Here is a 27,552-nt window from a genome sequence, read left to right as displayed (position 1 = left end):
CATTTCAGAATATCAGATGCTGGGGACAAGTAACTGGGTTGTGACTTGTGAGTGCCCGGAGGCACCAGGAGGATCTCTGTTGGCTAGCTCCTATGTGTAGCGGTATTATTGCACATATTTTCTATATGTGTTTATACATGCAGACGCTCACGAGCATAAAATATCCAGCTTTTTATAGAGTATGAACGTGGGAAACTGAACAGTGAAGGGCGAAAACGTCTCCTGCTTCTGGAGCTGGAGATTGGGTAAACTAAAATCAGTTTTCTCGGTTGGGATTTTTGAGGGCTTTGGGATGCAGAAAGAAAGGGAGGGAAACAGAAGTCCGTCCGCTGTGATAGGGTGGCTTTCTTTGCACTCTCCGTGGATTGGTTGCCTTCCCCCTCCAAGCAAGCGTCTCCCCCTCCTCTCTTTCCACTGCAGCCCCTGCGGGGTTTAAAACTTAGAGATTCGAAGCTGTATAGACTCCTTCACCGCCTCGCCCTCGACAAGGAGCTTCTTGGAGGCGCGGAAAGGGCGGAGAGTATGGTCAGCCTGAGGGGTCTGAGCCTGTGGGCGCTGCTGTCGCTGGCGGTTCCCGGCGGTTGCTTCCCTCACGGGGGGCTCCTTTTCCCCTTCGGCTTGGAGCGAGGCGACGCGGAGTTGGAGCCTGGGGATGATGCGAATTCCCCGCCTTTGGAGCTCAGCACTCCGCTGCACTTCTACGGCTCCAGCGTCAACTCCCTCTATGTAAGTGCCTGCGGAGCTATGGGATGGGAAGCAGGCTGAGGGGAGGAGCGGCGAGTGAGTCCAGGCAAGGGCAAGAACATGAGGGGAGGGGGCAGTGGCCTGGGGAAGGACTAAGGCAGGGATCTCCATGGAGTGCTCCGCAGACAGTGCAGGGCTGAAGGACGAAAGGCAGAGTGAGGAGGGGTTGCTGTCACTGCTCTAGAAAATGGGGGCGGAGGGTCTGCTGTCCAGGCTGCTGGCCAAGCCAAACCGGGCGCGGAGTAAAAGGCTCGCTGCCTGTGGAGGATTTAATTCCTAAAAGGGAGAAATGCTGGGTCTTAAGCCTGTTTGGAACTCCAGCCCTTTGAGCTGGGGGAGGAGCTCTTTGATTCCAAATGTGTTGCTGTGGCTCGTTTGTGTTTCCTCCTTGGTGAGGGGAAAGCCTTCTGCCCATGTTCAGAGGCACTGCCATTCCACCATATGAAGCACTTGTAATTCATTCATCTCAGAGTTGAGGCTTATTACTGAAAAACGGATGCCAGGAAAAGGCCAGGCTCATTAAGCTGTGGTATGTAGGCTTCCAATAAACTCTTAAAACAAAAGGCATTTTCCCTTGTGTCTGTGGTCCTGTTACAGCAGGGTGTTCTTAAACCAAGTGGCGCCCCTTGTATTATGTGGTGCTGGGGTGTTCCGTCATTAAAGGCTGATAGAAGCATAGTTCATCTCATATTAAAAATAGGGGGACACTTGGCAACTTCTGACAAAAGGCTTTGGTTATAAGGAGAAGAAACTATTGCAGGAGCAGGTCAAGGAGATGGTTTTTGGGTGGGAAGGGGACGGACTGTCCAGAACCATTTTGGCAACTAGACTAGATTTTTGCTAATTCCAAACAAAATAGAAAGCAGATGGGCTTTGTCCTTTCCAGGACTTGTCATCCCCACTGGAGGAGGGAATGTTGCAGTCATTTCAGCGGTTTACACCACTGTACTGTAGGTTATCCAAATAAAACGATGACTGTATATTTGAGTACAAAGGGTCAGATCCTGCTGTTCTGAATAATTGGCATTTTTCTCTTGGCTCTATATCAGCCAAGGATTAGTTGCATGGTGATTATTTTCTGTTGAATGCATTTCTTTTCTTAGACTTACCTTACTCTTTCTTTGTACGGGGTGGGTGGGTTTGGAACCGAGCTAGGTTAGATTATCTTTATACTCAACTGTTTTGAGGAATTATGTACCTTTTGTAGCATTTTTTCAAGGTTCCTGGATGGTGTGGTATTTCAGTGTATTTGTGTTTTATTTTGTTTTATTGAAACGGTCAAACACTTTGAATAGTGTGGTTGTGGTGAAATATAATCCCAAACCATAGTTTAGCATTATGACTAGACACAAATTTCTTACTCCCTCCTCTTACATCCAGCAGTTAGTAAGTTCTGATCCTTGTTTCCAAGTTTGTCTGAAGGAGCAAATTATTATTTGTGCTTGCCTGCAAACAAGGTTGGTTTGTGATTTAGTTTGCTGATAAATGCAAGCCATAGTCTGCCTAATCTGACAAAGTGGCAGTCTATAGTTTGTCAACAATAAGGATCATAATGTACTCAACACTGTGTAAGGGAAGAAGGTTGGGGAAGCAGAAATGTGCGAGCATGAGATTCATGACTGCACATTCTTAAAATACTATACCATGGTTTTATCATTAACATCTGAATTAACATTCACTAATAGACAAGGAATTTCTCTGCTTTTTAATCTGGGATCCTATGCAAGTTTGCTGAGAATGGATTGATCATTTGTATGTTTATTGAGTGCAATGGGATTTACTCCCCTGCAATCATGCTTAGGATAGGTGGAACTAACCACAGGGGAGGGGAGGAGGAAGGGCAGAAGGGAGGAGGGTGTGGGAGCAGGCAGGAGGAGGAGGGCAGGTTTGATCATTTGCATGCTTATTGAGTTCAGTGGGATTTACCCCCTTGCATTCATACTTAGGATAGGTGAAACTGACCACAGGAGATGAGAAGGAGGGAGGGAGGACTGGAATGGGCAGGACAGGAGGAAGAAGGAACAGGGGGAGGAGAGAGGGAAAGGGGAGGGGGAGGGAAGGAGAGGGGAAGAGGGAAAGACAGGTCTGATCATATGCGTGCTTATTGAGTTCAGTGGGATTTACTGCCCTGCAGTTATGCTTAGGATAGGTGAAACTGACCACTGGGGGGGAAGAGGGGAAAAGAGAGGGGAGGGGAAGGAGATTAGAAGGAGAGGGATGAGGGGCGAGAGGGGGGAAGGAAGGAGGAGGAGAGGCAGTTGTGTAGCGGCAAATTCAGAAGTGCAGGGTCCCTTCATGATAGTCACAACCACACACCCTTCTAAGATTATACAACCTTCTAGGATTATAGAATTGTCTGGCCAGGTCTGTATACTGCTTTCTGCTTCTCTATTCTTGTTAATGCCTTCTCCCACAACAACATATGTTCCTAGGAGCTAATCAGCATGAAAGGGGAATGTGTTAGCTATTGAGAAGAGTCTTCTCAATGGCTGGCTCACTTCCTTTCACTCTGATTGGCTCTAATCAGCAGGAAAGGAAAAGGAAGCACGTTAGAAGATTATTTTCAGTGACTAAAACGCTCCCCTTTCATGCTGATTGGCTTGTGGGACACTGGAGAACAGGAATGTTGCTGGGACCTGGCTCCCAAAAAAGTAAGGGGTTTAAGACCCTTGATGATTATACCCCTGAGGAGAGGAAGGCAGGTTTGATAATTTGTGTGCTTATTGAGGTCAGTGGGATTTACTCCTGTGCAATTATGCTTAGGGTAGGTGAAACTGACCTGAGGAAGGGGAGGGGTAGGGAGGAAGGTGAAGGGAGAGGGAGAAGAAGGAGGGAGGTGGGCACTGGGCAGAGGGAAAGCCCCTTTCCTTTCCAAAAGGAAAACACTGTGAACAGTAACATTGTTTTTCAGGGTTTCCCTCACCTTTTTGTTCTACAGCAGACACATTGAGGGCACATCTACACAGGCGTTTACTGTGTGTCTGGTGCTACTCATCCTCTTTTAATTTGCGTGGTTCACATGATGTTACTGGCAAACAGAAGCTATCACACAGTTTCCCCCCTGTAAATCCATACTAACCTAACCCTCTGATAATCCAAAAGGCAAGGAAAAAACATCACTCCATATCTCTAGGGCCTGCAGACACTTTTAGGTGGGTGTGTCATTCGTTCTTCTCTCCATGCCCACTCCCTCTTCCTCCCTTCTTTCATTTCATTTCCTATGGGCTAAAGAGAAACTTCCGCTGCTCTCTCCCATTCTGCAAGCCTTTTTTAGTTGCTGCAAATGGTGTCTTATTTTTCTTTTCCCCCCAGCTTGTGCACAGGGCTGGTGCCAGACATGCTGGGGCCCTTAGGCACCAGCTTGCCCTTGGCCCTGGCATGCGCGCGCACACACATGCATGCACCTACTTGTTTCTCGCAGGGAGGGAGCTTCTTCTGCCCGCCCGTTCGCTGGCTCCATCTCTCCTGTCTTTTCTGGCTGCGCGGGCTGCTATGTGCACACATCACTGCCATCAACCAAGATGGCAGTGGAAGCTTCAGCCCCTTAGAGAAACCTTGGCCGCCATCTTGGTTAATGGCAGTCCTGCGTGCGCAGCCGCAAAGGGCAGGAGAGACGGGTAGGTGGAGCCAGCTAACAGAGGTGGAAGAAACTCCCAGCAATCCGCGGCAGCTACTCTGCTGTGGATCGTGGAAAAGGAGCACTCCTCCTCCCTCACCCTATCAAGAGGTCCCATGGGCCCTCGGCCACAGCCAAACCTGGCCGCCCTTTGGGACTGGCTCTGCTTGTGCACAAAGGTGTAACACTGCTCAACCAAAGATTTATATTTCACCTGTATCATACCAGTGAAAATACAAATAATCGCACTTCCGGGTTGTTGTTTTTAAACGAAACTTACTGGTAGAACAAACTGAGCAAGCTGGATTGCCAGAGGGAGTGGAAATGTTAAATTAGAGGGCCTGGTCTTTAGGAAATTGCGTGATTGATGCTTCCCCTCAAGTGTGACTAGAAAACACTGTGTTTGCAGCTGGCATTGAACCCTTACTGTGGATGGTGCAAAGAAAAAACAGAGGTAAAAACAGCATCTTTAACACAAACTTATGCTCCCATGTGGATAGTCTCCCACCCAGATTCAAACCAAAGCTGTCCCTGGCCACATCCATATCAGACATTTATTCCACTTTAAATATTCCTGGCTTCCCCCAAAGAATCCTGGGAAGTTTAGTTTGTGAAGGATGCTGACAGTTGTTAGGAAACACCCTGTTCCCCTCACAGAGCTACAATCCCCAGAAGAGGGCATGACTGTTAAACCACTCTGGCCACTGGAGCTCTGTCAGGGGAATAGGAGTCCCCTAACAACTCTCAGCACCCTTCAGAAACTATGCTTCCTAGGATTCTTTGGGAGAAGCCAGGACTGCCTAAAGTGGAAAAAATGTCCGGTGTGGGTGTGTCTTCCTGATTAGCCAAATCAAACAGTTGCTAGTTTGGCTTTTAGAAAATTGACAGTTGGTTCTCACTGAGCATGCTTTTGCTATCATAGACTCCAATGTTAAATTTCTTACATTAATTAAAAATCAGCCATACATTTTTTAAATCTTTATACTGCAGAAGATGAATGTCGGAGCATGGGGTAAGGTCAGTAATAGGATTACAGGTACTCAATGAACATGGCTGATTTTTAATTAATTTCAACAAGTTATGAGACCACTGACAGTTAAAAGTCTAACAGGGGTCTGGATTTTTTTTTCTCTTGATTTGGACTTTAAACTTACGATGTTTGGTGTATCACCATAAAAACTTAGAGGGTTGTTAAGCAAGCGTTTCTGAGTTCAGGACAATAAGTTTTGTAAAAGTTTGTTTTGAAATGAGCTTATGGGAAGCAGCAGAATGGCAAGGGGGTATTGTCAGATTAACATGGTGGAATGTGAAAAACCATGCTGGCTATGTATACAGCCACTCCCATAGCTGTATAATTATTTTTAATTCGTACACTATATACTGGAGTATAGTAGTGGTTACCTTTTAAAGCCTTACATGGCTTGGGACCCAGGTACTTGAGGGGCCATCTTCTTCCATAGTTTTAAAAAAATCAGTATTGGTTTCCTACAGAATAAAAACTGTAATACCTAAGTAAGCCCTGCCTACTTGCTTTAAAATAGGACTGGAGGAAGAACAGAAAGAGTTAGAACACAAACACAATTATTTTTTACATTCACTCCAAAGTCCCATTGATTTTCAGCACATTCATAACCATGTCTACTCAAAAGTAAGTCCTATTGAATTCAATGGGATTTACTCTGGGCATATGGGATTAGCATTGCTTTTACAAAAGCAAGTATTGGGAAGGTTTTCAAAACACTGCCCAGGATCTGACTCCTGCACACAAGAGGAAAAAAACCTGAAATGTATATACTTACCCAATTTATGAGATTTTCAGATAAACAGAGGGGGAAACCACCATTTTCTGGCATTACAATGAGGTTTTCTAGACACTGCCTCAGGTCAATCAAACTGAAACACAACCCTGGCTTCACTGATTGTCTGCAATCCTGAACGGGTGGGGTTAAAGCTACAAAGTGCTATACAGTACTGTTTAAATAAAGATTTAACAGTCGGGGGCCAACAGAAGTTTTTATGTATATCTCAAGAACCGGACCACCTAGAAACTTTTTTTTTTAAAATTAAAGCTGAGAATCTGGGCCACCTAAGGGGCTAAACGGGAGCCGGGTGGCATGCAAAGAATCCGGGTAAAGCCCGGCTAACTGGGCAATATGGCAACCCTACTCATATTATTGTTGGGACATGCCACAGTGTGCATCGGTGTACATGTTACAGATATATCTACAGGAGCATATGCAAATTAATATTTGATATAGTGGATAACATAATCAAAAGGTATGACTTTCTGCTGGCTTCAGGGAAATTAACTCTACACTGATCTGATTGGAAAGACAAGAAACTATGCTTGGCCTATAAGGCTTTTCTAGTAACTAAATGCACATGTATGTATGTGTGAAAGATATACATAAACAGAACAGTTAACATTATTCCCTAAGATATTGATTACTTTCATGGTGTTGCGACTTCACAACTTGTAATATTTAGTGATGTTAACTTGGCTTAATTTATTGTTGAGGAAACTCAGGCTCATGGGCCTAATTAAGCCTATCAGTTCATTTTAGGCTAACCATGTCAATCTTATCAGTGCCTGATGTCATATGACTTCAGGTGCAAGGATGTTCAAGGAAGAAAGGATCTTTCTTTGCAGCTATGACTTGAACCTGAAGTTCAAGGGGCAGTGAGGGCAGCAAAAAGAAATATTTTGCTGCCACTATCAAAACATCAGTCTGCTGCCCAGCGGAGCTCTTCAGAATTGTCCGGGGGCTATTACACGCTGGCCCCAAGGGCATGATAGAACCATCTGAGGCCCACTGTAATGAATTTGCTAGGCACTTCCAGGATAAAATCTTTAGCATCCGCCAGGACTTAGACTCCAGTGTTATAGCAGGTGAATCAAGTGAATCCAGAGCACAGCCTTGTCCCAATTTCTTGGATGAGTTTCAATTGGTACAGCTTGAGGAGGTTGACAAGGTGCTTGGACAGGTTCATGCAACCACTTCTGTGCTGGATCCTTGCCCTTCTTGGCTAATAAAAGCTAGCAGGGATGGAACAGCCGGCTGGGCCAGGGAAGTGATTAATGCCTCTCTGCAAAAGGGGGTTGTCCCTGGCTGCCTGAAAGAGGTGGTTGTGAGACCACTCCTGAAGAGACCCTCTCTGGACCCAGAAAATCTTAATAACTGTAGGCCAGTAGCAAATGTTCCATTCCTGGGCAAGGTCCTTGAATGAGTGGTGGCAGGCCAGCTCCAGACATTTTTGGATGAGACCGATTATCTGGATCCATTTCATTCGGGTTTCAGGCCTGTTTTTGGCACAGAAACAGCCTTGGTCGCCCTGTATGATGACCTCTGTCGGGAGAGAGACAGGGAGAGTGTGACTCTGTTGATTCTCCTTGATCTCTCAGCGACTTTTGATACCATCGACCATGGTATCCTTCTGGGAAGACTGGCTGAGTTGGGAGTGGGAAGGACTGCATGGTTGTGGTTCTGCTCCTACTTGGCGGGTCGGCTCCAGAAGGTGGTGCTTGGGGAACATTGCTCAGCACTCTGGACTCTCCAGTATGGGGTTCCACAGGGGTCAGTTCGGTCCCCCATTGGCTGCCTGTATGTTTCTGAGCTCGATTCAAGGTGCTGGTTTTAACCTATAAAGCCTTACACAGCTTAGGACCACAATACCTGATGGAACGCCTCTCCCAACACGAACCCACTCGTACACTACGCTCCACATCCAAGGCCCTCCTCCAGGTGCCTCCTCCGAGGGAAGCTGTGAGGCTGGCAACAAGGGAGAGGGCCTTCTCAGTGGTGGCCCACAAATTATGGAATGTTCTCCCTGATGAGGTGTGCCTGGCGTTATCTTTTCGGCGCCCGATCAAGACTTTCCTCTTCTCCCAGGCATTTTAGCATGTATTTTTAGATTGCTTTTTAAAAATGTGTTTTTAAATTTGTATATTTATTTTTAATGTTTTTATTTGTTGTAAACCGCCCAGAGAGCTTTGGTTATGGGGTGATATACAAATGCAATAAATAAATAAATAAATAAATAAAATAAACCTTGAATCACCTATATGCTCCAACCCACCTGTTGCACAGCTTGTGGTTGGTCCAGATCTTCATTGAAAGCCTGTGCCTTGTTCTTTCCATCATTTCTACAAGCTTCTGTTTTCTCAACAGGCTTCTACCTTCTGCACACACCCCTCTGTGCCCTGAACCTCCCACCCCCACTTTGCCCTACAACATCATCCAACTGTTTACCCCCACTTTGCCCTACAACATCATCCAACTGTTTGTCTAACCAGTTGCCAACAAAATATTCCTTTTCATATACTTCACTTTTTTTGTGAAACATTGATTTAGTTTAATTATTGCAGTAAGTCTTGCCAAGTAAATCTACACTGGTCAAACCCTACTTGGGGAAGGCCACACTCAGTGGTAGAGCGGTTGCTTTGTATGAAGAAGGTCCCAGATTCAGTTTCTGGAATCTCTAGGCAGCCCTTAGAAAGACTCTGTCTGAAAAATCCTGGAGAGCTACTGTCAGCTAGCCAACTGTCTGTTAGATGGACCAATAGCCAGTCAATGGCAGCTCCCTATGTACTGAAGCTGTCACCTCCTCTTTCCGTACAACATCTTGATAATTTCTTTCTGGACATAGCAGATGCTAGCCTTCATCTAGAGCACCTTTCCCCAACCTGGTGCTCCCCAGATGTTTTGATGTGGACTACAACTTCCATCAGCCCCAGCCAGCATAGCCATGAGCCTTTCCTATGTAAATGCCATCTCACCTGATCATCTTTTGTGACCTGTCTCAAAACCTATTATTTCATAATATCTATTTTATTTGTTCCCCTTCTGCTTTTACTCTCTAATGCTGCACAAGAAGCCAAGCTCACATTCACCTCCACCACCACCCCCATTTTGATATGTGATGCAAAGTATTATGTTTGGGTTTGGGAAACTCATGTTCAAATCCCAGCTCATCCAGTAAGCTCTTAGGAGATGGCTTTGGGGGTAAGTAATTGTTTTTCAGCCCCAGGTATGCTGCCCTGAGCTTTGAGGTGGATGGGGAGGAAGCAAGTGAGATAAATGGATATAATATGATGGACACCCTTATATATACAATTATTAATCATATTTATATATTGCTGGTCTTGGACCGAATTAAAATAAATTCAATTCAATCATATTTATATAGCATATTTATATACCTATATTTAATATTTATATAGCCAATTAAGTGTAGTCCAAGCTACCATTAAAGTAGATTTATAAATATGACATGTTTACAATGATTTTTGAGATTTCAAAATAAACCTTTTAAAAAAATCTGTCATGTAATATAGAATGTATTTAGCTGACATTGGCTTCTATTTTCTGTGGCTTTTAGAGGGATGCGGTGCATGTACTTTTTTTTGCTAACTCCTGTATGTACTTGCTCTGAGTGACCTAGGGCCAATCTTTCATTTTATTCTTCTGGATGATCAATCTAATGTCAATTTTCCTAAATTCCCTGTTGGATCCTGCTCATGAAATTATTCCAGTAAAAATTGCACTTTTTCTTATACAATGTTTTCTGTATGCATTCATTCGATCACTTAAACTTATTACATATGGAGGAAATGGCACATGTTGAAATCAGCCCCTCTTTGAGAGGATGGCTTGTGGAACATGTTCTTGTCCTTGGGTTATCTTAGTTAAAAAATGTTTTGAGAGAAATGAAAATCTGCTCTATGCCATTGGGATTGGGTGGGACAGAATAATAATCTAAGCAAACAAACACAGGCTAGAATGAATTGTCAGGATATGAAAAAATTCCATTAAATTTAATAGTATTTGATTCTGCTCCTACTGGGATCTAAATTTCAGAGCTTGGAAAAGTTACTTTTTTGAACTATAACTCCCATCAGCCCCAACCAGCATGGCCACTGGATTGGGCTGATGGGAGTTGTAGTTCAAAAAAGTAACGTTTCCAAGCTCTGCTAAATTTAATATTCATTACCACCATCATCTAGATTTTCAAGAAGGAGTTTGACCATTTATATTTTTGGGTATGATTTGAAAGCACATGGGGCCACTACCTTCTGAAACTAATTAGGTCTGAGTTTGGCTAGTGCCAGGACAGTGACTTCTTTCAAACCACTTGTATGCCACCTTGAATCTCCCAGGGGCTTTCAGAAAGTCACATGACAGAAGAAAGGGGGGTATTAATATACTGCCTGCTTAATAGCTACTGAGCCAAGTTCAAGGTTTTGTTGTTAACATTTATAGCCCTAAACAACTTGGGACTAGGATACCTAGCAGACCGCCTTGGCCAGTACAGAACAAGCAGATCTTTACATTTTTCTGAGGAACCCCTACTAGTTGTTCTACAACCAGTGGATTGTCATTTGGGGACAATGCAGAATTGGGCCTTCTCAGTGGGAGCTTCCACCTCCCTCAGATAATTCATGAGGTGGAAACAACAGGGACATTTCAAAACCTCTTAAAAACCTACATGTTTATCCAAGCTTTCCTGGATTCTTGACTCTTATTTTTCAACTTTGTTTTGTATACTTCTCAGTTTTATTTGTGATATTTTGTTTTGTTTTAATCTAGTTTTAGGAAATGTTATTAAATATAGTTGCTGTTGTATTTTTATGTAAACAACTTAAGAGTATTTATATTAAGCTGTAAGAATTATATAAATAATAAAATAATTTAAGAAAAAAATAACCCCCACCTGCATTATGGATCAAAATGATCCATGCTATAAGTGTGTCAACCATCAAGTAGTTCGAACCTTAAGCCACAATTACAAATACAACACAATTGCAACAAGTTGTTTTGCAAATCCTTACAATAACAGTCTTGTATTATTTATTTATTTATTAGATTTATATCCCACCCTTCCTCCTAGTAGAAGCCCAGGGCGGTATGAGCTCATTTATACTGTATGGACATAGAAGCTGAGTCAAACCGTTGGTCATACTGTCCATACTATTTGTTCTTGATAGTAGCAGAACAAAGTTAACTTCCAGGTAAAAGCCTTTGCCTGCCCTACTGCCTTTTAATTGGAGTGCTAGTGTTTGGATTTGGGGTCTCTCCTTGCAAATTGTGTGCTCTACTGCTGAGCTCTGGCCTCTCATCCACCACTGAACTATGGCTTCCAGGTATTAATTACACACAATGGAGGCACACATTAGTTAATGTGAGAAGGTGAGAATTTTATTGTTGGAGACACTGGACTTCTTCCCCCAAACTCCAAATCTATTCAGCTGCTTTCCCTTTGCTCTTGTTTCATGTTCCTCCTCCTGACCTTGACAAATTCCTTTAGCTAACTAAGGCAGAACTATGTATAAAGTGTATGGCATGTTTTCTTACATCCCATAAATGTAACTTAGCCATCTATGTAATTCCAAAGTACTGTATCCTAAAAATATATCAAGTGGTTATGTCCTGTCAGATTAAATTGAGTTATACCTTAAAAGGGAATAATAAATTCTACAGCTGTTGTTCTCTCCAGACTTATGTTCAGTTCCATCTCCTCCTAAATTTCATATACCTTTCTAATAATAAGTAGTCTTACTGTAATGTGAATATATAAGTTTGGGCGGGCAGTTAATTTTATTTGTGTTTAAATTCATGTTCAGTCATAATGCTTACAGTTATGCTTAATCAGACTTTAAATACATTTCCTTACTTGGATTAAGCTGGTAGAGTCTTTCTTCTCATCCTACTGGGCTGCTTCCAGATGGGATCTTTACTTTATTGTAGAATTGGGGTTGCTTGTGCACAGTTTTTTTTTTTGCAGCATCCACATAATGTCATTGTTATCAAAATACCTGCCTATACTTAATCTTAATCCAGATTTCCCCTTACCATGTGAAATCCAGTAAGTAAAAATCCATTATACATTTGCACAACTGCTGATGTGGAAGCATGTTAGTGCATTTTTTTTTTGTGAGCAGTTTGTCCCATGTGTGGTGGGTGGTCTCTTGCCACAACCCTGCTACCATTTGCTCCTTACCCAAGCACAAACTAGACATTTTGTTTATGATAGTCTCCAATAACAAATAAAAGACTCCTTATTTCCATGGATTGTCACATACTGGATATGCTGAGTTCAGTTCAGTGCAAAACAAAAGTAACTCAACTAGGTCAAGAGGAGGTGCCTTATGTTCTTTTTGCCTGCCTGCCTCTCCTAGATGTTAGGCTGACTGGTCTGTAGTTCCCTGGTTCCTCCTTTTTGCCCTTTTTGAAGATAAGGACAACATTAGCTCTCCTGCAGTCATCCAGCACTTCACCAGTCCTCCATGATTTTGCGAAGATAATAGACAGCGGTTCTGAGGGTTCTTCAGCCAGTTCCTTCAATACTCTAGGATGCAGTTTATCGGGCCTTGCCGATTTGAACTCGTTCAAAGTGATTAGATATTCCTTGACCATTTGTCTATCAACCTCAAGCTCCAATCCTGCCCCTTCTACTTCATGTTTCCCAGGAGGGTCATAGACCCTTTTTTGGGTTAAGACTGAGCCAAAGTAGGAATTAAGCACTTCTGCCTTTTCTTTGTCATCTGTGATCATTTTGCCATCCTCATTGGGTAGCTGTGCCACCGTTTCTATTCTCTGTCTTTTACTATGGACATACCTGAAGAAAGCTTTTTTGTTGCTTTTAGCATCCCTCGCTAACCTCAGATCATTCTCAGCTTTAGTCTTCCTGACGCCATCCCTGCAATTCCGTAATACCTGCCTGTACTCTTCCTTTGTGGCCTGGCCTTCTTTCCACTTCCTGTATGTGTCCTTTTTTGTTTTCAGGTCATCTCTAAGCTTTTTGTGAAGCCATATTGGCTTCTTTTTTTTATCATTAATTTTTATTCAAAGTTTCAAAAAACAAAACAAAACAAAACAAAAACAAATTAATAACTAATACAATAAAATAAAATGTTGACTTCCGATTTGTTGCAGATCAGTTATAGGTCTATAATATATAACAAACCTGTCTCTTAATATATTACAAAATCACTTTCCTCCAGTAGTTATCTTAATTAATCATCAAATCTCATTAACATCACTTTATTCTTTCCGCAAAAAGTCAAAGAGAGGTTTCCACTCCTTGAGAAATATATCCATCGATTTTTCTCCAAATAAACATGTCAATTAATCCATCTCATCAAGTCTGCTAGGTCTAGTAATTTCAATAGCCATTCTTCCATTATCAGTGTTAATTCCATCTTCCATCTTCCATCCTTGCACCCATAATAATCTTGCTGTCATAGTCATAGTCATATAATAAGAGTCTGATGGGAATTTCCTTCCTCACAAATATTTCCTTGCCATCAATTCTGAATGTGTTACTGAAATGTTGTTGTAAAGTCATATCTCTGTTCCTCTTTTTTACGAAATGCACTAGCACATCTCTTGAGAATTTTTCCATTGTCACATATCTGTAATTAATTCTATAAATTTTCTCTATTTCAAGCTCCATCACATCATTCCAGTCCAGAATTTTTTTCGAAACATTGATAGCTTTATCTCTGATATCTTCATCAATTTCTTCAGGGACAACGCTGAATTCCAAACAGTAATCTTTATCTCTAAGGTCCATAAACTCCAAATCTTTTTCCAGTTCCACATTTGATATATCTGTTCCAATCTCCAGGACTTGCATCTTCCCTTTAATTTTTCTTTCCTCTTCTATTGCTTGTCTAGTTATATCTTTGATCTCATCAACTTCCTCTCTCATAAAATCCCCTATTTCTTTCAGCTCCTGCTTCATTTTGCCAAATTCAATTTTCATCTCTTGTTTGCCATGTCTCAGTTCTTGTTTCGTTATCTCAATCTCATCCATTATTTTCTGAAACATATTTACATCCAGGGTCTCAGCCACTTTCTTAATTGTCATTCTTAAAACCAAGAAGAAAAAACCCCCTTCAATTTCCAATATAGCACTATTCCCAAGCAAAGAGCAATTTATTTCTTTTTCCAGCAACAAAGGAGTTAATATTCCAGACCTGATGACATCATAATGTAGACAGCACAAACTGCCTTATCTCTTATGTGTCCAAGAATGCAAAACAAATTTAGTTCACAGCATCCAAATAGTTAGTGGCATAAAGAACAAGCAGATTCGTCAAAATGAAGTAGACCAGAAAAAATAGTCCCAGACATATAATATTCAAAAGTTCATATAAATCAATTTTTTTCTCCTCAGATTAGATGCCCCTCATCCGTTTGTATCTTTATAATGCTCAATTCCAGGCCAGCTTTTTGCAATAAAAACAAAGATAAGCTATTTCGATTTCCTTCCGCCTTAATTCCGTGTATAAAAGAGAAAAGTTATAACTCACCCAGGGATTCTTTACTGCTGATTCTTTTAACAAATCTCTTTTACTGCAACAATTTAATGCTTGCCTGTTAAAATCTGTTTTTCTTTGAAGAAAAGAAAAACGTCTCGCTTAATCAGTTTGAGCTTGCTTGAAATTCCCTGGCTCCGTCCGACGTTGCTGGCTGGTCCTGCGTTCATAGGCGATCCTAATGAATTCAAGTCCCCCAACAAACACAACGAAGCTTGTGGATGATCTCTTCGTTTCTCCCTTGCCTGGGAGAAAGTTTTTACCCAGTCAAAAAAAACCTTTTGACTGGTTTTAAAACTGAAAAAGCTTCCTCTGAGACGAGAGCTCGTCTCAGAGGCAGGCACAAGCGAAGCAATCCTTCCCGGAAGTCCATATTGGCTTCTTCTGTTGTTTCTCCCCTTTTTTGCTTGTTGGAATTGCTTGCCATTGCACTTTTAGAATTTCGTTTTTTGGAAACCCCCACCCATCTTGGACTCCTTTTCTCATTAGAGTGGCTTGCCATGGAACCGTACTTAACAATTGTTCTGAGTTTATTAAAATCAGCTTTCCTGAAGTCCAGGGTGCACTTATGGCTACTCTCAGCTTTTGCGTCTGTTAAAATCAAGAATTGTTGAGCCTCGGCTCTCCCTTCAGGGGCAGGAAGGGTGGAGGCATGAGTTGCAGGCGCCTCAGCTGTCTGAAGGCGTGGAAGAACCAGCAATTATTGAGGCTGAGCAGGACCTTGGGTGGGGAAGCGAGCCTGAACTTGGGCCAATTCCCACTGATAGCGCGATCTCAGAAGCAGAGAGAGAGCCGCCCCCAGTTGTCGCAGAGGAGCTGTTGGGGGAAGTTCAGGAGACTCTGCCAACTCCTCCCCAGCCAAGCAGTTCTCAGGATGCCAACAGCGTGACGCAGCCTCCTGACCTCGAGCCTACTCCGGAGCAGGTGTCTTCCGATAAACCGTTGGAGACCCGCCCCTCGTCGCCTTGCGCCCGCTGCTGTGAGAAGCGTACAGGGCAGAGACAGGACTTGCGAAGGAGTCAGAATTACGCTCGAAAGCATTCCCTACTTAAGCTGGCAGCGCACGGGGGGGGTGTTGCTGAGTCAACTTTCTTCACACATCATAGAGCATGTGTAGAGTGTAGCTAGGGATTCTAGTGAGCCAGTATAGGTGTTTCTTATGAAGCGCAATGCCTTTGATGTATCCATTACTTTAATAAAATTCAAATTCAGTTTATTGTAGGGCCATAGGCCAACACAAATACGGTATGCAATGCAAGAATATAACACAATATTATCATAATAGGACGGTTAAAATTGTTGGTTAATTTACCAACACAAATACAATGTACAATACTAGAATAAAACTCGGGATTGTCATAGTAGAACAGTTAAAATTATTAATTAATTTGGTTAAATTTAATTTAAATAAAATTAGTTAGTTGCCTAAGACAAAGATGGCTCTTAGTTTCTGAGCCGCCAGAGCAAAGAGGGATACCTTATGTGTTATCTCATGGTTTAAATCAGATAATAGAGATAATATTTTTTCCTCATCCGTAAGCATCTCGCTGGAATCAAGCCATTTCTGCAAAAAATTTACTCTCGGGTTCTGATAGATTGGGCAGTGTAGTATAATATGCAGGAGATCTTCCGCTCCGTCAGAGCCACAGACACATTTTCTTTGATCCTTTGGGGTTTTGGATATTCTGCCCTCTCTATCAGAATTGGGTAATGTAAAAAAACGAAGAGCCGTAAATGCACGTCTGAGAGGCACTGGTAAAGCCTGTAAGAGGTATGGAGAGCAGACATGGTCTTTTTTGAATTTCCAGTACCATGTGGCAGTACTGCAGTTAATTAAAGTCAAATGATCTAAATAGTTACAATGGTTAAAAATTAACTCACGGAGTCTCTTGTTTGTGTATATATGTGTAAATTGCTGGCGAGTTATATCATATCTTTGTAGAATACCTTCAATTCTACTATTCCAAGTGGTATGGAAGAGAGGATGAGCAAGACATATATTAAGTAGTTCCCTGCCTTGGTTTAAGGTGGGCGATTTCGTAAATTTTAAGAGGGCTAAATGTATTTGCGCACTCAGTGGCGGAAGGCCAGTTTCCGCTCGGAGCATGGCTGCTGGAGTTCCTTGGGGTAAGAACAGTAGGCGCCTTAAGAAATTGTTTTGGATCGTCTCCAAGGCTAAAGTTGCTTTTTCTGCCCAGCCCCATATCATTGCGCCATATAGAACTTGAGGGATTACTTTGGCCTCGTAGATTTTTAAGGCCGGGAGGATCAAATGGCCACCAGTGGAGCGAAAGAACTTTAAAATTGCACCCACTGTTTTTAAGGCTGATTGTTTTACAGATTGCCAATGATGTTTCCAAGTAAGGGTGTCCGAGAAAATTACTCCCAAGTATTTAAATAAGTGGCACTGTTCCAGCTGATGATTACCCAGTGACCATCTATGGCTCACTGGCCTTTTTCCGAAGACTAGAATTTTTGTTTTCTGGAAGTTAATGTTAAGCCTCTCAGTTGTACATAAATCGTATAGTTTTCTCATTGATTTCCTCAAACCAACAGGGACTAAGGAAAAGAGGACCATATCGTCCGCATAGAATAAAGTGGAAACCTTCTTTTGCCCAATGGAAGGTGGGAAGTGCTGTATATCTGATAAGTCTGAGATTATATTGATTAAATATGGATTGAACAATAAAGGGGCTAAGGGGCACCCTTGTTTGACGCCCCTCTCTACCCCAAATGGTGGTGTCATGTGGCCATGTTGGTTTACTTTAACCTGGGCTACAGTGCCTGTATTTAGAGCTTTTAATAGATATAAAAGGCGGCGATCAATGTTCATATTATGTAATTTAGTCCATAACCTGTCTCTATCTACAGAGTCAAAAGCTGCGGCCAGGTCTATGAAGCCCGCATATAGGTGTCTTGTGGGGTCAGATATAGATAGGGTTGCCAGAAAGTTCAGAGTTAGACAATGGTCAGTTGGAGAAGACCCCTTCCTAAATCCGATCTGTTCAGGAGGTATAAATTGGTTTGATTCGACCCACTGTTCTAGTTTATGGAGAAGATATTTACTGTAAAGTTTGGTCGCCACGTTTAGTAGGCTTATGGGATGATAATTAGAGGGGTTGGAAGGGTCGTTCTTTTTGTATATTGGAATAATGATGCTGTGTTTCCAGCTCTCGGGGATTATGCCAGAGTCATTGATTCTGGAGAATAGCGATGCTAAAATGGGGGCCCACCAGTCAGAGAAATGTTTATATATCTCGGGTGGTAGAAAATCTTCACCAGGGGATTTACCATTTTTCAGTGAAATTATTAGCGTTGTAATTTCTGCAGTTGTTACTGGGGGCCACAAGGGAAGAGATGTAAAATCAGTGTCGGGTTGTTGAGATTGACGAGGGGCTAAGCTGGAATATAGACTCAAAAAGGAGCATGCCAGGCTGAATTCGTAATATGGTGTACTTTATTACTGATAGATGAGCCCATTCCCGAGTTAACTAAGTTCCAGAAAAGACGTTCTTGTTTTGCAGAGGCCGCGGTAGCCAATCTCTGCCAGCAGGAGGCTGCAAAATCTAGTTTCTTGCATCTTAATAGGCTTTTATATGTGGCTTTTGTAGATCTAAAGCAAAGAGCATAGGAGCTGACAGTTGGATTTTTGATTAATAGCCTCAGGTATAGTTTAAGTTTTCTTTTTGCCATCTTACACTCTTGGTCAAACCATATAGGAGGGGGATGAGGCTTATTAAGTTTCAAAGGCTTTCGAATTAAAGAAGGTCTTAAGGAAGAAAGAATGTCTTGGAATGCTTGTATTGGATCCAGAGCACCTTCCAAAATGCCCTTGTAGATCGTTTGGTATGGGTCGGACCCTAACTGAGATGCTAAATGTTCTCTCAAGGACTCTGACCAATAAGCTCTTCTCGGAAGTTCAGAGGGTGTCTGATGGACAAGTGGTGAGGGAGAGTGGTTCGTAGGCAAAAAGGTTAATTGAAGAGGGAAGTGATCGCTCTCTGGTCTATGTATCACTTTAAAATCAGTTATTACAATTTGAGAAGGGGAAGATACAATCATGTAGTCAATTATGCTAGATCCCAAGGCGGACCAGTATGTAAAAGAGCCGCGTGTGGAATCTACACAGGAACCATTTAATATTTCTAAAGAATGTTGGGCAACAAGTTGTAGTAGAAGGGATCCCTGTTTATTTGGCTTGTTATCTTGAAGAGTTTTGAAATGATTTAGATGATTGTTCAATGGGGCCCAATTAGAGGCCTCTACATTATAGGACCCAGAGTTCCCGATTCTGGCGTTAAAATCGCCACTTAGAAGGAAACAGTCTTTTGGAAACAATTCTTCGAGGAGGGACAAAAACTCTTCCAATTTGAGCCACTCATTGTTGTTCTCTGGGCTTGAAGCATATGAAGGGGGGATATAGACATTTATGCAGATCAGTGGTTCTGCCAATATGTCTTTTATCCTAATGGCCTGAATTAATTGGGACGGAGTTGGTAAAATGTCGACATTCGCCGAGTAGGTGTTAGAAATAAAGGTTACTAGGCCTCCTTTTGGACGGCCTCTCCCTAAGGGTTTTACCACTGGGGTAGAGATAGCATAATAGTCAGATAAAGACGGGGCATTAGGCGAGGAAATCCAAGTTTCCTGTAGGCAAATGATTTTATGTTTGCTTAAGAAGTCTAGGAAATCGATATCGTCTTTCTTGTTAGCCCAACCATTAACGTTCCATGAAAGAATGGATGACTGTCACTGAGATGTGATTTCGTCGAATAAGGATGGATGTGCTACGCAGCCATTTGGGGGGTAAATCAACTTATTACATGTTAAGAAGTTTAGTTGTCTGTTGTGGTGGGGTTCAGGCTCCTCGACTTTTATAGGGTTAGTCGGGGATCCAATTTCATCTGGCTCCAGTAAGCGCATTCTATCCCACCTGCCCAGTGGGTCAATTTTTGCGTGTCTGGCTAATTCATAGCGAGGTGAAATGGTTGGGTTAATGGTGTCACTGCTTGCAGAGCAAGAGGGGTTTGTCAGTTTAGTCTTCTCAGGGGGCAGATTATGGGGAGTCTGATTTATATTGTCTATGTCTGGTGGAATTCCCAGTAGATCATCTGTCACCCCAGGTTGAATAGGCTTTTGAAGCTTCGGAGGTGACGCTATTACTTTAATAAAATGAGATTTAATTGCACCCGTGTCTCAGTCTCTTGGTTCCAGCTCTGGACGGGACAAGAATTCAAATACGGTGTGGTCACTTTCCCCCTGTTCCCGTAACTGCCACTTCATCCACCAAATCATCTCTATTGGTTAGAATCAAGTCCAGGATAGCTGATCTTCTGGTTGCTTCCTCCACTTTCTGTAGAAGAAAGTTATCTCCAACACAAGTCAGAAATTTCTTGGAGGGGCCGTGTTTGGCAGAATTTGTCTCCCAACAGATATTGGAATAATTGAAATCCCCTATTACTACTACATCATGCCTCCTCGAAACATTGGCAATTTGCTTTTCAAAAGTTACATTCTTGATTGGGTGGTCGATAATAGACTCCAAGCACCACATTCCTTTTATTACTTGCCCCATTAGTTTTAATCCAGATACTCTCGGTGGAGCTACCAAGCTCATCTTCCTGTATTTCTGTGCGTGGATATATATTTTTAACATATAGCTCGACTCCACCTCCCTTTTTATTCCTTCTGTTCTTTTTGAACAAGTTATATCCTTCAACTGCTGTATTCCAATCATGGGAGTCATCCCACCAAGTGTCAGTTATACCTATCACGTCATAATTGCCCTCCTGTATTAAGAATTCAAGTTCGTCCTGCTTGTTTCCCATGCTCTGTGCATTAATATACAGACATTGAAGACCATGTGATTTATGGCTTGGCTTCCTTACTACATTTTTCTGAGGACTGTTACTGGTCCCTATTACAGCCGATCTCTCTGTTCCCATTACTGTGCACAAGCCGTCATCAGTCATTACCACCAAGTTTAGGTCTCCCCCTTAGGATTCAGTTTAGAGCCCTCCTGATGAACTTCTCCATGCTGTGGCCAAACACATTCTTCCCAGTCCTTGTGAGATGCAACCCATCACTTCCCAGCAGTCCATCTTCCAGGAAGCATAGCCCATGGTCCCAGAATCTGAATCTCTCACGTTGGACCACCACAAATGAAGTCACTTTCCATGTATTCTGTGACACATACAAAGTATGTAAACAAAGCAAATTATGCTGAGAATTTTTGTACATCAGAAGGATCAGGAGGAGAGATCATCATTTTTTTACAAAATTGTTATGTTCCTTATGTTCTTTTGGTTCTTGAACTAAGCCATTCTAAGTAATTAATACATATACATTGATTTTAAAAAGGGTTTTAGTCACAGAAATTTAGAAAAGTTACAGCAAGTTCTTTCTTCACAGGCAGAGTGTTTCAAACCCCCTTTGCATCGGGCTGGGGAGGATTGGGTTTTGCAGAGGTGTCCCTCTGCCCAGCCCAGACGGACTCTGTCAGTCACCCACCAGCCACCACCTGCAGGTTGATGCCAGCTGACATGGATGGGTGGAAGTTCTGCTGGCAGGATTCCGGCTGGCAATACACAGTGCAAAGCCCTGAAGCAGGGTTTTCTGGGGACCGAGGAGGGGTAGGGTTTGTCCCATTGACATCATATGACAACATTGGCCCCAATTCCCCCACCTTCCATTTCAGCTGCTGTGGATGCAGCAGTGGCCCTGCCGCTCCATAAACCCCTGCTGAGCTGTGCAGCAAAGGTTAGGATGGCTCCCTTAAATAACTTTATTAGGTGACAAGAAAGTGTTAATTTAAGGTATGTAAAATACAAAGTGGGTGTATTTATTTATTTATTTATTTATTAAATTTATTAGTCGCCCATCTGGCTGGTTGTTCAGCCACTCTGGGCGACATACAAGATAAAAAACAATACATTAAAATGTTTGAATGTTGTTCAGTGTTGTTCAGCATTCAGTGTTGTTCAATGTTCACACAATTTAGGAAAACTGTAGTTGGAGGTATGATCTTCTGTCAAGATGCAAATGGCCGAAGCAGCTACTCCGGGACTGGAAGGATTTGCTGTGTTGTGCATCTCCTGTGTGTAGTAGAAAAGCCATGACTGATGTTTTGTATCTTAGCCTTATACTTCTTCTAGAACTATATGAGCCATTTCTTATCACAGATTTACGTGCCAGCTAAGACGCTGTAATGCCAGATATTCCTAATGTTTGCCAAAGTTTCCCATTCGTTGATACCAAAGTTTCCTGTGTCATTTTTATAAATATAATTATATCAGAGCAGCTTTGAAATTTTAGCATTGGTTATGACACTTGAAAGTGTGCATGTCTCTTCTATTTGTCCTTTTGACATTCTGTGTATTTATCCCCAAACGTCATCACTGTCTCTGTTTGAGAAGAGCCTGGTGCAGGGATAGAATGACTGCTCTGGTGATCTTATCTTGGTAAGGGAATGCCAAGGATGCAATGTAATCAGCAAAAGATGTAATTATTCAGTTTTTTTCTCTTGACATTTTAAGTCTGTCTGTGCCTCACTGCCAGGTAGCAGAGACATAGACCATGGTAGATAAGGATCTGTGGTCTGGTCTACATGTGAAGCAGGAGGTCCCTGCAGGTAGGGATGGGTGACAAATTAGGTTTGATTTGGACTTTAATGTCAAACTACATAATTCACATTTCCTGAAACCATATGAAAACTGAAATGTAGCCCTCCTTTGAAATTCACACCTTTCCAACCACATAAATGTGTACAAAAATCTGTATATTAGAGGAAAGTGTGCATAAAAATGTATGTGTTAGTGAAAATCAGATGCATTATATTAGGCAAAACTCTGCAAAAATGTGTGTGAGAAATGTACACTAAAATGTGGACAAATTCTTATGAGGACTTAAAAAAAAGTTTGCAAACTGATGTGGAAATGTGGAGAACTGAACTGGGAAAATGAAAAACTGAGAGAAACCAAATTGACAGATATGTCCATCCAACTCTGCCTGCAGGAGGAAGACCATGTCTTTTAATTTATGTCCCGTTAAACCCTGCTGCAAATAGGGAACCAGCACAGCAGCCAAAGGGCGGAGCCAGAACTCCTCCTGTGGTGTACTGGTTTTCTATTTGTAGGGAGGTTTTTTTTAAAATTACATTCAGAAGAGATATCCACCAGCTGTAGTCTGAACCTATTCTACCACCTTGGCCTTCTGTTATTTTAGTCTTATCCCAGACCACATATTTACCAAATAATTTGATTGTCAGAAATGGAATCTATGTTTGCCAGCAAGTTCTACATGCATTACCCATAATCTTGCCCTTAGAGCCTAATTAAAGTAATAATGGGCATTGAGCTCCTCTCATTCCATGCATTGACTCTCTTTTTGATAGCATCTGTTTTCAAATGACATATGACATGACATCATCACATTGTGTTGTTAGCAAACCTCAGGAGCAGAGCTTGGAAAAGTTACTTTTTTAAACTACAACTCCCATCAGCATGGCCACTGTATTGGGCTGATGGGAGTTGTAGTTCAAAAATAACTTTTCCAAGCTCTGCTCAGAAGACATGAGTTTCACATACATTCTAGGAGGTTTATGAATTAGGATCTTTAGACATTGATAATAGCACATCTTGGTAGATTTACTTACACTTACACAGGTATTAGAGATGGGAATATTTATTGAACACAGAGAATAAAAATATATGCAATTCACAAGTTGTGGGGAATAGTTCAGCAGCAATACGTATCAATTAACATCAGTGGGGATAGCTCAGTAACAATATGCATTTCTTTGGTGTGAGGGTGTTAGTTAAATAATTCTAACCATAACTAAACTGACACGCACACAACACACATACACATGAAGGCGCAGACATACTTGGCGTAAAAGAAGATAGGGGATGGGAGTGAGTTCAGTACAAATTTAGAGAGGCAGACTAGGAGCCAAGTAATGTCCATCTGGGCAGGGAGGACCAGAGGGTGACTTCTAAAACACAGAGAAAGGGCTCTTTCACATGGTGACTTACTGTGCGATTGGTGCTACTTGCATTCCCATTTAATTCGCATGGTTCACATGACGTTGCAGGCAAGGAGAAGCTATAATGAAGCTTTCCCCTTTAAATCCGTATCAATCTAATTCAACGATAATGCGAAAAGTAAAGGAAAAACCATCTCCACTTCGCTGCATTGATCCATGTAGGCACTTTGCTCTGATTATTTTTGCTAGGCGGGTGGATCATCACTTTCACATACTCCCCTTTCTCTGCCCACTAGACTCCCCATGAGTTTCATTTTGTTTCTGGCAGCTTAACCAGCCACTTCCGACTTGCTCTGTCCTCCTGCATTTGTTATAGCCTCCTTCCCTACCGTTAAGTTCCTTCCCTCCCCATGGTCCTTGAAACCAGCTCAGATATAAAAATTGAATTTCATACCCACTTTTAAAAAATAAAAGAATTTTACTATGAACCCATCAGGAGGAAATGAAACTGACAGGTAAAACGGGTGAATGATCAGCAATTATCTTCCAAATCTGACACTGGAAAGGAATGTGACAAAAGCCACAGAGAGAGAGAGAGAATGCTCATTTTTTAAAAAAGGGGTTTTACTGCAAACCTGTCAGGAATTGACAGACAGAAAAACAGATAGGTGAATGTTATGTTCACCAATTATCTGCACATCACTCACTCCCCCCTGAAATCAGTTTCATATCAATTGCACCCCAACACTCAGCCAGGAGAGGCATGCAATTGACAAGAAACAATCAAACTGACCAAAACATCCCCTTCTCCATTAGCAATATTGATACTCTGGATGCAGTAAACATGCAAAATAGGGGGTGGGGCCATGAAACAGCGACACAAATCCTTCCCAGAGGAATGCCGACTAGTGTGAATGGAAAGCAGCAGATTTGAAGGTAGGAAGTGTGAACTGTGCAAATCTATCGCAATGGCAAAAGCTGTGTCTTTAATTCGAAGTTTAGCTCCTGTGTGAATGATCCCAAAGAGAGAGAGAGAAAGGGAGCAGTTATGGAGGCTACATTTGTATGGAAAGTATCTTTGGCAAACAGGATAGGGAGCAAGATATACCTTTCCCAGCCCTGGTGCGCAGTCCTGAAGAATTAGAACTGGAGCAGGTTGAAGCTCGTGGGTGAGACAGAAAAACAGCAGAGGAAGCCCTGAAAATGACTTCTTGGATTTCTGCTTCAGCTAGTGAGGTTCCAGGAATATCAGGAACTGTAGTGGAGTCCTTAAAAGGGCTTTTGAATCCTTCAGTAGGCAGGGGTCCAGAGAAGTAGGAGTCAGAGGTAGTGAAGAAAAGCAGGGGAATCAGACCCCTGGGTTCTGGCTGGCAGCGTAGAATGGTATTTAGCATAAGTGATTTCAAGCAGAGTGACATTCAGCAGAGTGGATCTGGGGAGCTAGAACTAGCACATGTAATTCAGCAAGTGAATTCATAGTGGAGCTGGGCAATTAAAACCAAAAACCAATTTCTTACCCTCCTGGACAAAAGCTTCAATACAGAATCCAACATTGATTGGATCAAGGAGGTGAGTCCTATGGTCAGGGTGATGGGATTTTTTTGTTTGTGGAGACAGGTGGTGGTATTCACTCCTCAGCTGGTTTGATTAGATCTAGATTTGAACAGTGGGCTTGTTTCCTGAAGGCCATGCTATTGCAATTATATTTGGATTGCGATGATTAGATTGCCAAAGGTCATGTCCTGTTCACATGATTTGCAACATGACCTCCATTGGTGCAACTGATTTAACTTCATGGGCTACTTTTTCCATCAGATCTCAAGCATCCCACTTACAAAGTGAACCAAACTGTAGCCATTTTTAAAATAATAGAGGTGATAGTGGGATATGGTACTTCCCAGGCTCATAAGCCAGTAGCCAGCCTGCCAGCAGTGTCTACTTCATCCGGCCAACTACGAGTGATCTCAGGAGGGAGCAGCAAAATTCATGGCACATCATGTCTCATATTGTGTGAAACCAGGTATTTCTTGGAAGAAATGGAAAGACACTGGCTACTTTGTGTTACACAAAGTGTTTAGACATGATATACAAGATTTGGGATTAGGTTCTCCCAGTTTAAAATAATGTTATAGCATCCTGAGGGTCTAAACTGGATCAAGGCTATGGCTCTGGGCAAGGGGGCATTAATCCTTTCCTGATGACATTTTCCCTTATGCCTGAAAATGTCAGGTGCTTTAAAGAAACCTGTATATTTCCCCCACCCCACCCTAGGGCAGAAAGCACCGGGGGGGGGGTTAAACAGGGAAATGCATGGGGATAAGGGGTTATAACCCCTACCCCTGGCCAGCAGTGTGATCCTGATCCAATTTAGGAACATTTTGCCCGCTATTTTTTTTTAAAAAAACCACACACCATGATTTAGGATGCTGGTTCTTTGTTAATCTGACATTATTTTAGGAACAGTTCATTAAGCATCAAAGTTTAGGGGCTTCTCCCATCAACTAAAACCTTTCTGTTCACCCAAACTTTCTTTGACCATTCGTGCCAGTTCCTGTTGCCTTTGGTTGCCATGCCTTGCTACTGAATTTTATTGTGTTTTTTTAATTGAATTTTGCATACCAACTGACATCAGGTGTGGGACAGATAGGCATGGCTTGTGGGGAATAGCCTTGTGGGCCAAATTGGAACTCTTGCTGGGCCTAGTCAGGCTGGAGGTTGAAGCAATTTAATTTAGAAAAAAATTGTAAGTAGGGAAAGACATGTATGAAGTGTATAAAATTATGCATGATAAGGGGAAAGTGGGCAGAGAGAAGTTTTTTTCCTTTCTCATAGCACTGGAACCTGAGGTTATCCAATGAAGCTGAATGGAGATTTGGGACCAAAAAAAAAGAAAGAGTTCTTCATTGCATAGCACATAGTTAATCTGTGGAATTCACTACCAGAGATATAGTAATTTTATTTATTTTATTTATTTTATTTCATTTTTAAACCGCCCATAGCGAATAGCTCTCTGGGCGGTGAACAAAACAAGATTAAAATACAATATTACAATAAAATTACAATAAAATCAGCAACAAGTTAAACGAAAAACATTAAATGAAACACATTGAACATTAAAATGCCTGGGAGTATAGCCAGGTCTTAACCTGGCGCCTAAAAGAAAGTACCGAAGGCGCCAGGCGTATCTCCTCAGGTAGGCTGTTCCACAGTTCGGGGGCCACCACAGAAAAGGCCCTAGATCTAATAACAATTCTCCGGGCATCCTGATGAGTTGGTACCCGGAGGAGGGCCTTGGATACTGAACGAAGTGAACGGGTAGGTTCATATCGGGAGAGGCGTTCCACAAGGTATTGTGGTCCCACACCGTATAAGGCTTTATAGGTCAAAACCAGCACCTTGAATCTGGCTTGGAAACAAATAGGCAGCCAGTGCAGGTGGGCCAGGACAGGTGTTATATGTGCAGACCAGCGGGTCCTCATCAACAACCTGGCTGCCGCATTTTGCACTAGCTGAAGTTTCCGAACGGTCTTCAAGGGCAGCCCTACGTAGAGCGCATTACAGTAGTCCAGTCTAGAGGTTACCAGAGCGTGAACAACTGAGGCGAGATCGTCACTGTCCAGATAGGGGCGTAGTTGGGCTACTAAGCGAAGATGGTAAAACGCATTCCATGCCACCGAGGCCACTTGAGCCTCAAGCGACAAGGAAGGGTCAAAAAGGACCCCCAAACTACGAACCTGTTCCTTCAAGGGGAGTGTAACCCCATCTAGAACAGGATGAACATCCACCATCTGGGCAGGTAAAGAGCTCACCAACAGTGTCTCAGTCTTGTCTGGATTAAGTTTCAGTTTATTAGCTCTCATCCAGTCCATTATCGCGGTCAGGCAACGG

At 42.3% G+C, this 27,552-nt stretch overlaps 1 protein-coding gene across 1 annotated transcript in view; it reads left to right on the top strand.

The window, feature by feature from the left end:
• Positions 1 to 441: 441 nt before the first annotated feature.
• The window catches only part of NID1 (nidogen 1), a 105,527-nt gene continuing 78,416 nt past the window's right edge, over positions 442 to 27,552 (top strand). The window contains exon 1 of the mRNA XM_061624553.1: positions 442 to 726. Within this exon, the coding sequence (XP_061480537.1) occupies positions 523 to 726 (204 nt within the window). The 5' untranslated portion in view covers positions 442 to 522. The remainder of the gene's footprint in view (positions 727 to 27,552) is intronic.

This window comes from Rhineura floridana, chromosome 4 (assembly GCF_030035675.1).
Source record: "Rhineura floridana isolate rRhiFlo1 chromosome 4, rRhiFlo1.hap2, whole genome shotgun sequence".
NCBI classification, from domain to species: domain Eukaryota; kingdom Metazoa; phylum Chordata; class Lepidosauria; order Squamata; family Rhineuridae; genus Rhineura; species Rhineura floridana.
The sequence above is the reverse complement of the archived record's forward strand: the minus strand, read 5'-3'. Positions and strand labels throughout refer to the sequence as shown.